The sequence below is a fragment of the Lepidochelys kempii genome, chromosome 8 (assembly GCF_965140285.1).
Source record: "Lepidochelys kempii isolate rLepKem1 chromosome 8, rLepKem1.hap1, whole genome shotgun sequence".
NCBI classification, from domain to species: Eukaryota; Metazoa; Chordata; order Testudines; family Cheloniidae; genus Lepidochelys; species Lepidochelys kempii.
The window spans coordinates 75,526,933-75,542,365 of record NC_136387.1 but is presented as its reverse complement, the minus strand read 5'-3'; the positions used below and the strand labels follow the sequence as shown (position 1 = coordinate 75,542,365).

At 39.8% G+C, this 15,433-nt stretch overlaps 1 protein-coding gene across 1 annotated transcript in view; it reads right to left on the bottom strand.

The window, feature by feature from the left end:
* HFM1 (helicase for meiosis 1) overlaps positions 1-15,433 on the bottom strand; it is a 123,420-nt gene that overhangs the window by 31,871 nt on the left and 76,116 nt on the right. The window contains exons 25-33 of the mRNA XM_073358226.2: positions 13,065-13,150; positions 7,641-7,724; positions 4,694-4,851; positions 3,667-3,770; positions 3,057-3,209; positions 2,363-2,458; positions 1,815-1,933; positions 863-948; positions 602-711 (exon numbers count right to left, since the gene is read on the bottom strand). Coding sequence (XP_073214327.1) covers positions 602-711; positions 863-948; positions 1,815-1,933; positions 2,363-2,458; positions 3,057-3,209; positions 3,667-3,770; positions 4,694-4,851; positions 7,641-7,724; positions 13,065-13,150 — 996 coding nt within the window. The remainder of the gene's footprint in view (positions 1-601; positions 712-862; positions 949-1,814; positions 1,934-2,362; positions 2,459-3,056; positions 3,210-3,666; positions 3,771-4,693; positions 4,852-7,640; positions 7,725-13,064; positions 13,151-15,433) is intronic.

Below are 15,433 nucleotides of genomic sequence, written 5' to 3'. Positions count from 1 at the left end.
GGGAAGCAGCAATAAAGTTTCATTGACTATTGATATATGCTCACATTTATGGAGCAATTAGAACCTTGAAAGATATTAAAATAAAACTTTAGTTTTTAATATAAATAGAGAGGTTTTACTAAAGGTTAATTTAGCTGTTTTAAGAGCCCAACAATACAAAGCATAATGCTCACTTTTCACTCAGATACTCCACTGATGATGGGAAACGTGTGTGGAAAAAGAAGGAGATAGAGGTAAACTATCTGATGCATTACAACTGGCATCAATGGGAATGAGCACAGTCATAAGCATCCAACTCAGTAATAAGTTTTTACAGAATTGGGCCCTAAGGTATTAGAACTAACCAGTACATTTTTCCTTTAAGGGACATTTATTGGCTGAGATCTGTTCTTGAAACTTTAATTGATTTTTAGAAGAAAAGCCAATGTCAAATCAAGTTCCTTACCTTGACAGAACATATTGTATTGCCCTAATTATGCAGTTCCCTGCAGCACTATGGTGGTTGCTGTAGTGATTTCAACAGGTTTAATTCTGCAAGAAACGTTTAATTCAAAACAATGAAAAAAATCATAGAAAATCTCATACATTAGTAATAACTTACCACTCTTTTCATAACTCTCTGATTGCAGTTGGTTCTGAGGTCTACCAAGGATGTTAACATTATTCCAGTGTTCTCGTGAAGCTGAGGCAGAAGACTGTGTGTAGTCAGACCTTCATACAAATCAGTAAAACAGAGTCACAAGAAAGTTGCAAATTAAAAATAATTTGATTCATAAAACAGGTCTTCACTGCTTATGCCAGTGAGAGAATTTAAACTGAGCAGGTTTTAAATTTTATTTTACTTATAGCGATAATATAATACCTTGGCAATGCTGGCAGCAAAGATTTCGGTGTAAAAACAAATGGTTTCAGATCCACATTTTGAGATTTATTTAACTGTATCTGCATCTAAAAAAAATTATTACAGATGATTAGTGTATTATTGTAAATAGTCTGCATCACACCACTTGCACTTTCCAAAAAATAGGGAAGCCACTATAGGAAGAAAGTTGTTATTCATATTTTATAGAATTAATGCATGAAATGTGCAGCTACCTGATGGAACAGATTTTTTAAAAAGTTTTATAAATCACATTACTCAATTTAGCCAGTGAGATCTTGGAGTAATGCAAATATCTCAGCAAGACCAGACTGTTAACCACACTTCTTTCTCTGTTATCTATGGGCCAAATCATCCTCCACTGCAGAAAAAACTGCAAGGAGGGGGAAATAAGCATTGCAGAAACTCAGATGCTACATTCTTCCCATAGGGAAGAGAGATTTGCAGGCACATCCAGGGGGCAAAGCGCTTAGCCTTGATACTTTGTAGAGTCTAAGAATCTAAAAATAATGTTACTCTTAACATCTCCCCTGGCAGCATAATTCTCTCAGGACACCAGTATTAATTTTTACTTATAATTTCAGGTAGTATTTCCCTAGGTTGCCACATAGAATGGTGGCTTCCAGCTATGCCTGCTACTTAGTCCACCATACTTTCCTAAATCTGCAGAGTACAAATCAGGCAGTGTTTGCAGAAAAAGGCTTCCACAGGCTCATGGGAAGCATACAACTTAGCAGCTACACCCTTCCAAGATTACTGGGCCTTTCCTATCTTTTTTGTGTTCCTTTGCTATTTCCATATTTCACAGCAATGGGACACATTTGATCCTATGTGTCTGTATGTGATTAACAAAATACCTTCAACCCATAATACTTATATATTCAATAAATAAGATTAAATAAAAAAAATTTCAGGAACGTGTGTTAAAACGAACCTTTAGTCGTTTGACTGGGGGAACTGATGAAATTGCATTTCTGTTCCTTAAATCAGCTAGGTATGAAGAAAACTTTGAATCTCTCTTTAACTCAGATTTCTGTGAAACTCCAATTTTACCTAAGAAAAGGAATTGAAGATTCTTCAGATTAAATTTTAGGGGTAAAATACAGGCCCCATTTGAGTCAATGGGAATTTTGACTTCAACAGGGCTAAGATTTCATCTTAGATGTTTTATAAGAGACAATTTTTGATGCATTTGTTTTCATACAAAAATATGAAAAGCTTGACATTGCTATCAAATTCTGTAAAATATTACTCTTCGTTGTATTCGCTACAGAATAATTATACTGCAGTTATTTATTAATTTTTACTTTTTAGATTGCATCATAGTGACATTTTAAGCATGATTCTCTTGCTGTGTACTCTTTTTATACCAATGTCACCATTAATATCAACAAAATTAATCCTAATTTACACTTGTGTAAATGAGGGAATTAGATCCTTTGAATTTAGATGTTAGAAATAATGAGGTTTCATGAAACTCACAGCAGTCGTGTCCACATACATCTTTATTTTTACAGTGATGGCTGCATTCTCTGTTCCCAAGTTTCATGTAGGTGGTCTCTCGGTTACAGGCACCTCCTGAGGTAATAGAAGAAGAAATGCTGCCGTTTTTCTATTTCACTGATTTTATTGAGGGTTTCTCAGGGAGAAAAAGGAACAAAGTCATCCATGACACTAGATTTTTGTTCACCCTCAAAAAACTTTTGGGTCAAAAAAGTCAACTGCTTCTTGTTTGTCAGAGAGACTTCCTCTTTGGGTTGCTAAGACTGTTTTCATAGCAAAGCAATAACTGTTCCCACTAAAAGCTGTGAGCATCATGTCAACACCACCCTAAAACTCTGAAGGCATGAGGTACTAGATGTCCAACTTCTCTCCCTAATTCATTTCCCTATGGAAACGTACTTCACTACCTATTGAGCCAATACAGCAACACTTTATGCCCTTGTTGTGACTTGATGGAAATAGTCACAACTGTCTATACTGGATTCAAAGCCACAGTACACTAAATTCCTTAATATATTGTAGTGTGTTTTCATACAACATTTTACCCAAAAGTGAAGAAAGATGAACAAATATGGGGCCCAGTCCGGCTCATATTGAAGTAACTGACCAAACGTCCATTGACCTCAACAGGAGCAGGATATGGGACTCTATTCTTTAGAGTATTATTAATTACCTGTATCCTTTCTCGCTCCTGTTGATCTTATTGAAGAGGCATGATACATAGGTGAAGACTCAGCTTCTAATTTTCTTTGTAAAACCACTTCATTTCCAAACCTTTTTGGTCCTAAGTAAAAGGCTGTATAGTTTTGCTGAATATCCACCCCAACTTTTAGAAATGGAACACAAAAATGTTTATGTAAATTGAAAAATATTTTCTTATATTACCATTTACACAAGGTTAAAGACAAGGAGCGATTTGCCATTAAGAGAATCAATGTTAAATCAGGCAAATCTGATATGATGAATTGGTATGTGGCTCAGAACTGATGGAGAGGAGATTGGAAAACTTTGGGGATGGATGGGGATAAGTATGGGCTGAAATGTTTTGGAGTCGTCTTCTAAAGAGTTTTGGGGAGAAGGGCTCAGGTTAAATCCTAGGGAGCAAGGAGAGATGACTTGCAACGTATATGACACTAACATGAAACAGTTACATTAGAAAAAAAATCTCATAATTAATTAATTTTTATTGAAGTTTTGGGTTGGTATAAAGGAAACTGGTTTCACTATTTATTCAACATCTTTAAAAGTATATTTTAAAGTACTAATCATATCAATAAACCTACCATATTCAGAGCTAATTAAATTTATACTAAGTTCCTCAGATTTAAGAGCTCTTTTCACTTCAATTTTTTTAGTCCAATTTCCATTTTTCAGCAAGACAGAATCCCTGCAACATATAATAATATAATGATTATATATACTGTCCATCAATGGACAGTAAGATAGTGGTAAACATTTTATGAAAAAAAGTCACGTTATTTGCGATGCTAGCAGTATGGAAATCTGGTAAAAGACCATAGAGCAGTTTTGATTCAGGGGATCAAATTGATGAGGGGTCTCAAAAACATTCCAATAGGATGTGCCTTCAGGGATGCAGCCCTAAGATAGCCAGGGTCCTGAGATGACATTCCAGTTTTGCAAGGTGGAAAGAGCACGCCTTCCTCTTTGTGAGGACTTGATCAGGACCCAGGTGCAGGTCATTTAGTTGGAGAAGATTTATTTTACTCTTTGTTTCCCATTCCCTTCATGTACAGCTCATCCAACTGGAGAGAGAGTGTCTAATTCCTCCGCCAGGTGAAAAAAACGTGTGTAGGGAAGGTAGGCAAGTGCTGCCTATGTAAATAATTCAGTACCTAATTTTCATGAGTAACAATTCAAAAAGTTTCCTTTCTGTAAGCATTAAGTAATGTAAATTTTGTGTATTTATATTAAAACTGGATGCTTTTGGCTTCAATATAATCAATAAAATTGATAACACAACTGCACAGATATTTAGAATGGCATGATATATGCAAGGGGACTGACTTTTTTGGACTGCGCCTTGTTTAGCCATTTACACCAGTGCAAAGCACCTGTAAAATGCTACGAAATCAGGAAGCACTTTATACGCATTTTGCACAGGACACAGAGCAACAGAGAATAGGGCCTAGGGAATCCATTTGCAGCAGGACTTCCACTAAAATAACAGATATTTCGTTAGTCTCATTAATATAAAAAATGTTACACCAACTATATATTATTTGACTCTTCATGGAAATAATACAAAATGACATTCCTAAAGATGTAAATAACATGACTGATCACACTTACATAATTTTCTGTTTAAAAACCACTTGATTATCAGCATCTCCTATGAGTAAGGTTACATAGTGAAAATCTGGTGCAGTTCTCTTAATCTGAAGTTGTTCAAAGTTTGTTAATATGATGGTCACTAAGATTTCAGCCACTGTATCATTATATTTTGCAAGCTAGGAAAATAAATCATACATAAAATGATATAACCAGTAAAAACACTTCAGAGTAAGCCACACTCCTTTTCATGAATTTGTACACCAAGAACAAAGGCTCAATTTGGACAGGTGCAATTTCAACAGAACACACATTTATTTTGTCCACAATCAGAAAGGGCGATCATCGTGAGTTCATTGCCGAGATTCTAAGTTTGAATGACTGTTCAAAGATGCTCTGCACTTCTAGCCAAAGATGAATGGAACAGCACAGAAAAACCCCTTCTGTTCACTGCCAAGGAAAATAGAAACCTGATTCTATGAGGGATGCCCACCAGTGATTTCTGGTGGAACAGTCTGTTTACTAGTAAATCCAAAGATAGATATGAATGCTCCTCATGTATCCATTGCTGGAGTTCAAACACCAGAAATAAAGATTCATGCCCTGTTTCTACTAGCATTTCAACATGTTTTACAGTCTTTAAACCAGGTGCTTTCTAGAAATATGGAATTTATAAAATACCTATTTTACTAGAACTTTATTAAGTAATCCTAGTGTTTTCAAAATATGTCAGACTGGTGATGCAAGTGAATCAACTATTATTCCATTCACCCAAATAACAAGTTCATTACAGACAGCAGCAAGGCAAGCTTTCTCAGCACTTGCCCTGTTCCTCATTCGAATGAGTATCTGTCTGATTTAGAAGGAGACTACTTTAGGCGAGTGAAGCTAGTTCGGTCTCCATTCTTTTTCTAATGTTAAGACTGCAATGATGAGCGCTAATCATGGCAGTTTTGAGAGTGGACTTTTTTCATGACAAATTAGACTGAGACCATCAACTTCTTTCTCACAAACCCCTAAAGAACCTTCCTATTATAATGACTTACAGTCACAACTGCCAGTTCTATGTGGGAGACAAGGGGCAGGAGGGAATATTTTTTATTGGACTTACTTCTGTTCGTGAGTGAGACAAGCTTTCAGGCTTACATAGGTTTCGGAGTAGTAGCTGTGTTAGTCTGTATTTACAAAAAGAAAAGGAGTACTTGTGTAACCTTAGAGACTAACAAATTTGAGCATAAGCTTACATAGAGCTCTTCTTCAGGTCTGGTAGAAGCAGCAGCTCAAAAGTTCGTCTCTCTCACCAACAGAAGTTGATCCAATCAAAGATATTGCCTCACCCACCTTGTCTCTCTAATATCCTGGGACTGACAACTACAACACTGCATAGTTCAGTCTGGCTCACGTTGGTAATCTAACAGTCAAAGCTTCCGTATCCCTTTACTAAGTTTAACAGCTGGGTACTAATTATACCATTTAAAAGATTAATCAGTGGTTAATGGAAGACAGTAACATGATCACCAAATTCTAAAAAAATGAACTGTGCCCGTAATTTTGAAGAATTTTTATGGAAAATATGGGAAATAATTGCTTTGGAGAAACTTATGGTAAAAACAAAGTGTATTTTACATGTATGTATATTTTTCATAAACAATATAATGCTATTTCAAATGCTGATTTGAGATGTCTTGGTTTTTTTCAGTTACTGATATCAGCTATTATGGGTCCAATTTGGATTATATAAATTAAAATATAATCACAATAAATCTTGGCTGAAAAAGAGTAAATACATTAAATACTGATCCTCTATTGTTGGCATAAACAAAAAATGCATCAGACACAAATACATGTGTCAAAATCTTAGCTTCACAGGAAAGAATACCGAATAAGACAAGAAAAATCCTCCTTTTCTCCTATTAATTCGTATGTAAATATGTCTGGGGATGAAGCAAGAAAACTAGATACTTCTTGCTTCAATTTTATAGGAGAAAAAAACTTTAATAATGCAGGCCGATCTTTGTGCAGCATTTATCATTGTTAACTTTTCCTTCTGAAAAGGATTTTAGACTTACTAATACATTATTCAAGTACTTGTGCTAATCTACAAAATGACAGACTAAAACGGAATTGATTATTATAATAGTCATAACACTTTAAACTTATATCAAGTTTTTCATCTTCAAAGTACAAACTGTAACTAATTGTCTTAACAACTCTATGAGGCAATTAAGTGTTATTATCCACATTTTGCAGATGAGAAAGCTGAGGCAGACTGGTTAAGTGACTTGCCCAACACCACAGAGGGAGTGAGTATCAGAATTCAGGATTTCCTGTCTCCCACCCAAAGCATTAGGTCATGACTCCTTTGATATGCATGGTATCAATTATTTGATTCTAATCAGCTATTGTTTCTGTATGTTCCTGAATCTGATATCTAAAAACAGAAAAAAGTTCTTATTGACCTCTTTTTGCCTCATGTTTGATATTTAAGATGGAAGAGAGCTGTCAGATTTACATATTCAAAAGAGCTAGATCAATAGGTGAACTGTCTCCTTTCGCATCTTTTAACATAAAAAGGTTGCTGACAAACAGAAGAAACAAGAAAAGAAAGAGATCAGATATTTTGTGTAGAATGTAGACAACTAACTCAAGAAGTCTTTGAATGAACTTGTGTTTCAGGAACATTTGATTTCTTATGACAATATTTCCTAAAATGTGGAGTGTGGCCATAGAGAGGTCACAAAGAACAATGTTAGGAACACACAATATATATAAATTAAATGGGCAGGCCTTTAACAACACATGGAAAGGTTGAAGAGGGCATGCCTCATTTCATATTCCCCGATGTGGAACTTACACATTTACTATTGTAATATTTTATTGAAACATTTTATTTTTACTATGTTAGCAGAATTCTAAAGCAAAACAATCATAAAAAGCATTACCCAGTAAAGCAATTGGAAGAATTTACCTGTTCAATGCCAAGTTCATATTTTGGCAGGTGTAGCACAGATTCTTTTATTTGGTTTCCAAAAGGAGGATGTCTGTTTAAAATCTGCAAATATTTAGTTTTATTTCTGATATATTACAAGTCATCATGTTTTACCAGTAATAAAAATAACTTCCAAATAAACAAGTTTAACAAGAGAATGCACAGGATCACCTACAACTACCCTTAATATCAAAGAAGTTGGAGGTTTCCATATCGTTTGAAGATTTGGCCCATAATTTGCAAATACTGTACTTATTATTAAAGAGGGATAATTATTTTCCAGGGATGGTATAATTTCTTCTTTCCTCATCCTGATGAAGGAATGTCTTAACTGGAAGTAGTTATTGCTTCACCAACCAGGAAAGAATTGACAAGAAAAAATATCAGTTGCTCTGATGTACAATAACTGTTCAGCCACAAGCAGAATAGTCTCTCAGAGGTTGACTCTCACCTCTCTCATAATCCTCAACAGGCAAGGAACTTGGAACCTACTAAACTCCTTAGTCCCCCACCCCCTCCGCTCACACAAAAAAAAATGCTATAGAAGACTGCCTCCATTAAAATGGATCAGATCACGCTAGAATGAATATGAACAACTTTATCTGATAAATTATACTATTCAGAGTAAGGGCGGGGGAACCCTAGTCCTGGGTAAGGTCTATTCTTGAGAGAAAACTGAGATAGCACATATATGGAGGTCCAAGCATAATTTCATACAAATAAGTGTTTCGGGACCATCGAGAGCGTCTATTGTCGTTTTGGAAGGACCATAGTTCCTCTACATTACTGTGGAGTAGGAGAAAGGAGTTGTTTTAGATGCAGGATTGGCAATACCACAATAAAAAGAAGTTACTAGATGACCCAGCATCCACAGGGGTTCCCCTAAGGCAGTGGTTCTCAAACTTTTTTTTTTTGTGAACCACTTGAAAATTGCTGAGGGTCTCGGCAGACCACTTAATGATCTTTCCAAATGTTTGTACTGATAGCTAACTACCGTAAAAAAAAAAACGGGTTTTTTTGTTCTATAAATAAAAGCACACAACTCATAGTTTAATATCAGTAATCTTACTTTTCTAATGTGATGGATGTGCCCTCTCTCCCACACTGCAGCAGCCCTCAAGCTGGCACTGGGAAGGAGGGTGGGGGGTCTCTTCCCCGCCACAGTAGCCACAGAGCTAAGCCTGGGAAGGAGGGCCATCTCTCCCTGGCAGCCGCACCCCTGGGGCTGGGAAAAGTCGCCTCTTTCTCTGGCGGCTGCACCCCTGCACATCCCAAATTCGCCCTACCCCCTCTTCTCACCTCACTTACCTCTCCCACCTATCCCCTATTCCTCCCAAGGCCACCACCTCACCTTACATGTGTGTCTTCTCCCGGGTACAGGCACCTAATTGTGGACCCATGCCTCTGCAACTCTACTAATTAGGTGGATGGCCCTTCACTGTCTTGTGTGCAGCTGCCTAGGCGCACACCTTAGAGGAAACTATCTGCGAACCACCTGAATTGAGTTCACAGACCACTGGTGGTCCACGGGCCATAGTTTGAGAACCTCTGCCCTAAGGAAATGTACATTGTCCTAATGTTATAGGCTAGTAGCACCACCTATTAAAGTTTCCTGACATTTTCAATTCTAAGACACTATTTTCAGTCACTTAAAACTCTGTCAAACTTTAACCATTAGGCTGAAATTTTCCATTTTTTGGTGTCTGTCACAGGCTGAACTTTTTGGGCAGGAGGGTAAATGTTTCAGCTAAAACAGTTCATCTTCTTCCAAGAATGAGGTTTGCAAAACAAAGCTTTTTTTCTTATGTCAAAAGAATTCTGGTGACTTTTTCTTTGAGAAGCTCTATCACCCCCAGACTTCGGAGCAGGGAACTGACATTTGGCAAGAGTGGCCTTTGTGTTAGGGATCAGAGTAACAGCCGTGTTAGTCTGTATTCGCAAAAAGAAAAGGAGTACTTGTGGCACCTTAGAGACTAACCAATTTATTTGAGCATAAGCTTTCGTGAGCTACAGCTCACTTCATCGGATGCATACTGTGGAAAATGTAGAAGATCTTTTTATATACACACAAAGCATGAAAAAATACCTCCTCCCACCCCACTCTCCTGCTGGTAATAGCTTATCTAAAGCTTATCTATAGCTTATCTAAAGCTAAAGTGATCACTCTCCTTACAATGTGTATGATAATCAAGTTGGGCCATTTCCAGCACAAATCCAGGGTTTAACAAGAACGCCGGGGGTGGGGGGGGGTGGGGGGAGGGTTAGGAAAAAAACAAGGGGAAATAGGTTACCTTGCATAATGACTTAGCCACTCCCAGCCTCTATTCAAGCCTAAGTTAATTGTACCCAATTTGCAAATGAATTCCAATTCAACAGTTTCTTGCTGCAGTCTGGATTTGAAGTTTTTTTGTTGTAATATAGCAACTTTTATGTCTGTAATCGCGTGACCAGAGAGATTGAAGTGTACTCTGACTGGTTTATGAATGTTATAATTCTTGACATCTGATTTGTGTCCATTTATTCTTTTACGTAGAGACTGTCTAGTTTGACCAATGTACATGGCAGAGGGGCATTGCTGGCACATATCACATTGGTGGATGTGCAGGTTCAATGTGATATATGCCATCATGTGCCAGCAATGCCCCTCTGCCATGTACATTGGTCAAACTGCTCCGTCCCCGCACAGCTCCTAGTGCTATCCAAACTAGGCATGCACCATGCCCAAACAGGAACAGAGCACGCCTGAACACAGGAATACAGGAGTGAAACAACACTTTCTCTGTAATTGCTGCTCCTATCTGCTATGGGCCGGGGGTGGGGTGGGGAGGGGGGGGGAGGATCAGGCACCAAAACTGAGAACAGGGAGCTTGCCTCTCATGGGCACTCAAGGACCCTGTGCTAAGCCCAGGCAGCATAAGAGAGCAAGCTGCCTGACTTGAATGCATAAAGAACAAGAGCCAGACCAGGGGGAAGGAAAGGAGTAGATTGTAACAAGGAGCTTGGTGACACTGACGCTGAAAGTGGGGGAAGGGGAGAGAGAGACAGTGACTGGCAGTTGTGGGTTGACACTGGGATCTGGGGGGAGCCTTGGACTAATTGGAGCCTGGGACTAAGAGCTGGAGGGGGGAAGGGAGGGACTGGCTGAGCAAGGAGACTGGGACAAGAAGCCTGAGGTGTGGAGACTGGGACTGAACAGGCAAAGAGAGCAACTATCTATGAAATACTGGTAAAATGTGTCTTATCCCCCTCTAGTGCTGGTTCACATAGCAAGAGTAGGTTATCTTCTGCTATCATTTACTCTGTTGGCTTCAGTGGCAGAGGTCAGCGCTGGGGATCTAGAGGTTCTAACCCTGTTGATGAACCATTTGGATGTCAATATGAACACACATGATGGTATTTGTTTTTTCAGTTTGCTTTTTAAAAAAATCTAGGAAATTACACACAAAAACTATGTTAACAGAACAAAAAGGTTGCCAAGTCAAGCACACAAAAAGTCATCTTTTGCAATCTTAATTTGGCACTCTTGTGCATATGGTTCACGATATGGTCTTGGATTACATGACCACATATCTTTTCCTTGAGACCCCTGCCTCATTCAGTGCACAGGATGGACTTCCTCTGGACTGAATCAGGGCTGTGTAGTGCAGGGTATTGTCTAGAACAGTGGTTTTCAAACTTTTTTCTGGTGACCCAGTTGAAGAAAACTGTTGATGCCCATGACCCAAAGGAGCTGGGGATGAGGGGTTTGGGGTGTGGGTGGGGCTCAGGGCTGGGGTGAGGCCTGCAAGGTGAGGCTGGGAATGAGGGGTTCACAGTGTGGGAGGGGCCTCTGGGCTGGGGCAGGGGGTTGGGATGCAAGAGGGGGTCAGGGCTCTGGGCTGGAGGTTCAGGCTCTGGGGTGGGGTCGGGGATGAGGGGTTTGGGATGCAGGAAGGGGCTCCAGATTTTGGGGGGGCTCAGAGCTGGGGTAGGGGATTGGGGTACAGGGTTACCTCGGGTGGCTCCTGGTCAGCGGCAGTGCTAAGGCAGGCTTCCTGCCTGTCCCGGCACTGCAAACCGCGATGCACGCCGGAAGGGGCCAGCAGCAGGTCCGGCTCCTAGGTGGAGGTGCACAAGCATCTCCACGCAGCTCCCGCCCGCAGGCACCGCCCCCACAGCTCCCACTGGGCGGGAACCAGCCAATGGGAGTGCGGAGCTGGTGCTCAGGCAGCTCCCAGAGCCCCTTGACCCCCCCGCCTAGGAGCCAGATCTGCTGTTGGCCACTTCCAGGGCGCAGCACTGTCAGAACAGGTAGGTAATAGCCTGCCTTAGCCAGGCAGTACCGCACTAAATGTGGCAGGGATTCTGCAGAGAAGGTAATATGTGATCATATAATTAAATATTGTATCATAACGCATAAACAAAAGGGAGACAAATTAAGGTTGCACAAGCAATCTTAATTCTGGCATTTTCTGACTTTGGAGTACTTGACTTTGCAACTTTACTATTATTTTATCATACTATAAAAACTATGTATGAGAGAAATTTTAAACCAAGGACAATGAACCAAGTAAGGCCACCTGAGTCATTAAAAAAAAATAAAAAATAAAATTCCAATCTCCCTACCTCCAATGGTAACCTGAATAGCAACCTAACCAAAAGGCCAGAAATGCTTCAAACTGCTGTTCCTCTCCAGAGTAGAGCCAGACCTCGAAAAGCTGCCTCTAGCGCCTACATTAGGTATCTGTACTACACTGTCCTAAACTTTAATGTATTAAATGATGAAACACAAGTAACCAGGGGGAAAAAACAGGGAGAGAAGGCATATTAAGATCTAACAAATTCCCAAATGCAAAACAAGAGTATTAATGAAGTCCACACCATTTGGAGATATCAAAGAGCTCCTTACACCTGTGGGGAGAGGATGCTATCACACTTAAGAAGCAAAAATGCCAAAGAAATTGTGCATCAGGAGCCCAGCAAAATTTAATCCCACATCTTTCCACATCTGCAGTGAGATCCTGGCCTCACTGAGGTTCAATGGGAGTTTTGCCATTGACTTCAGTGGGGCCAGGATTTCATTCTATAACTTTCCACTACTAAAAGGATAATGATGAAATTCCTGAATTTGAGCTATTATTCTTTTAGTTAGTGGAAAGGTCTAGGGTGAATCTCTCTTCCCCCATATAGTAATACAAAAATGTCAGTAAAATTAACATGTAACTTATAATTGAAGCAAAACGTCAACTTAATAACCAACTTCAGGAAAAAAATCAACGACCTCTGTCAGATAATTGCATATTTCTTTAATCTAGTGTGATACTGAACAAGAATAAACCACTTAAAACATTGGAGTCTATAACTCATTAAGTATTAAACATTAGCATTTTCCTTATATAAATATGCATGTAAAATTTTAAATACCAATTCAAGTTCCCTTGTATTTGCATCTTCAATTTTTTTAAACGATGTCAGACCTGCATTTACCATTGCATTTGACAGTGTTACACCTGTAAAAATTGAAAAATGTTGTAATATTTTTATATGGAATTCCTAATCCCAAATTATTACTTTCAACAACTGCATTACAGCAAATATAAAGCATAAGTAATTTTAACAAGAGATCTTTTATCTAACATTTTTTCAATAGGTTGTCAATATTTTCTTTTCAACAATAGTTAATTTTATTTCTCTTCAGGTGGTCAGAAAATTTAATACTGTGTAGTTCAATTTATACAACAGTATAAACAAAACATAAAAGCAATAAAATGAAGTATAAAACATTTGAGAATGACAATGTCTTTTACTAAGTTATAGAATCAAAGAAAGGCAGATCAAGGGCCAATTCCTGCAGGCTTTACTCAGGAAAAACTCCAACAGTCAGCAAATAACTAATGTGGGCACACAAATGAACAAACAGCACGGCACTGAAATAAAATAAGCTTCCATGCAAGAGACTCCTGTTGACTACCCAGGGGATCCTTTAAGCATATGCTAGAAATCCCTGTGAAGTATATTTTTTTTGGAGGAAGATATAACTAAAATCCACTCTAGGGAGAGCCACTTGTCTCCAAAATCTTCTGGGAGAATATACAGTCCCTGAACAGATTTAGCAAAACACCTGATTAGAATCAGGAAAAGAACAGGCAGTCTCTGTGATCTATTGGACTAAAGGATAAGCTAGCAGGGAATTCTGAAAAAAAAACATGCTTCTGCAAGTATTCCCAATTCCTCAGTCTCCCCTTGTGGTGTTTGGGAGTCAGCACGTAGATTCCAAATCAGGAAATTCCTCCTTAGAACTATGGAATGAATACAAATAACTTGAGACAGAAAAGTCTACTTGAAAGAAATGGAGGTTACTTACTGTAACTGGAAGTTCTTTGAGATGTGTGGTCCTATCTCTATTCAACACGTGATTACGCATGCTGCACACCATATGCCCAAGTGCGAGATTTTGACAAGCAGTGTCCGTTGGCCCACACATGTGCAGTAGGTCTCCTCGTTCTCCCAAGCAAGGGCATAAGAGGCAGTGCAGGTCGTTGCCCCTTCAGTTCCTCTCCTTACTGCGAATCTAATCAGATCCGAAGCAGAGGGGACGGAGGACGGGTAGTGCACTACAGATAGGGAACACACATGTCAAAGAATTTCCAGTTACAGTACGTAACCTCCATTTCTTCTTCAAGTCCTGGTCCCTATGTGTGTTCCACATGTGGCTGTTGGGCAAGCTGAGCTCAGACTGGAGGTGGGTGTGAGGAAGCAGGCAGCAAGGACGCTTGCGGTACTGCAGATCCCATTGCTGAATCCGCAGCAGAAGCCTGGATTAGTGCATGTCTAGCAAATGTGTTGTAAGGGACCAGGGCATAGGCAGTCTGATCTAGCGGTCACAGCTGGGCTGGGGTCCACACATCAGGGTGGGTAACCAGTGAACAGGGGTCGGAGGAAATCACTGGAGCTGGATTCAATACAAAGAGTCAGGATCAAAGTCAGACCAGGATCGGAGACCACAGGTAGTACAAGGCTGGAATCGGAGACTGGATATCAGAGGTGCTACCAGGCTAGAGTCAGGAGGCAAAAGCAAGGGTCAGGCTGGGACTGGAGACCAGAATGAGGAGACGAGGTGAGGTCTGGAGTTGCAGCAGGCCCAAAGTCTGTGTGGCTGTCCAGAAAATTTTCTGGGACAACCACCAGGGTTAAATAGGGTGGTTGAACAATCAGAGGGCCACAAGGTACTGCCACTCGGGGTCTCCCGGGCAGTACTTCCTGCAGCACCTATTCTTCATGGTGCTTCCTGACTAGGGCCTCCTGGTAGCACTGTGAGACTGTCAGCCATCTTACATTTTTAAGACCTGGGTTCTAGTCCCTGTATCCTTATATCATCCCCTTCTCCAGAGGCATCCTTCCTCCAGATGGGCACTGGGCCTGGTTTATCTGAGGGGTCTTGATGAAACCTTTTTAGCAGGTCAGGGGCATGGACATGGGCAGCAGGTTCCTCAGAGTATTTTAACCCTAACCTTCTCAATTGATTAGGTAGTACAGTCTCTCCCCCTCTGCAGTTTAGAGTCAGGATAGCATGGACTAAATACTCTTGGACCTGGACTGGTGGGGGCAGCTGTTGGGACCAATCAAGAAAGGGGTCCATCTTGTAATGCTTCCGGAGGGATACACAGAAAACTTAATAACTTTCAAGAGATTGAGGGAGCTGCCATTTGAACGACAGGGTTGATTTGCTTACAAATCCAGAAGGGTCTGAGGAACTGGTGGTCTAGCGTATGGGATGGCTTATTCATTCAGAG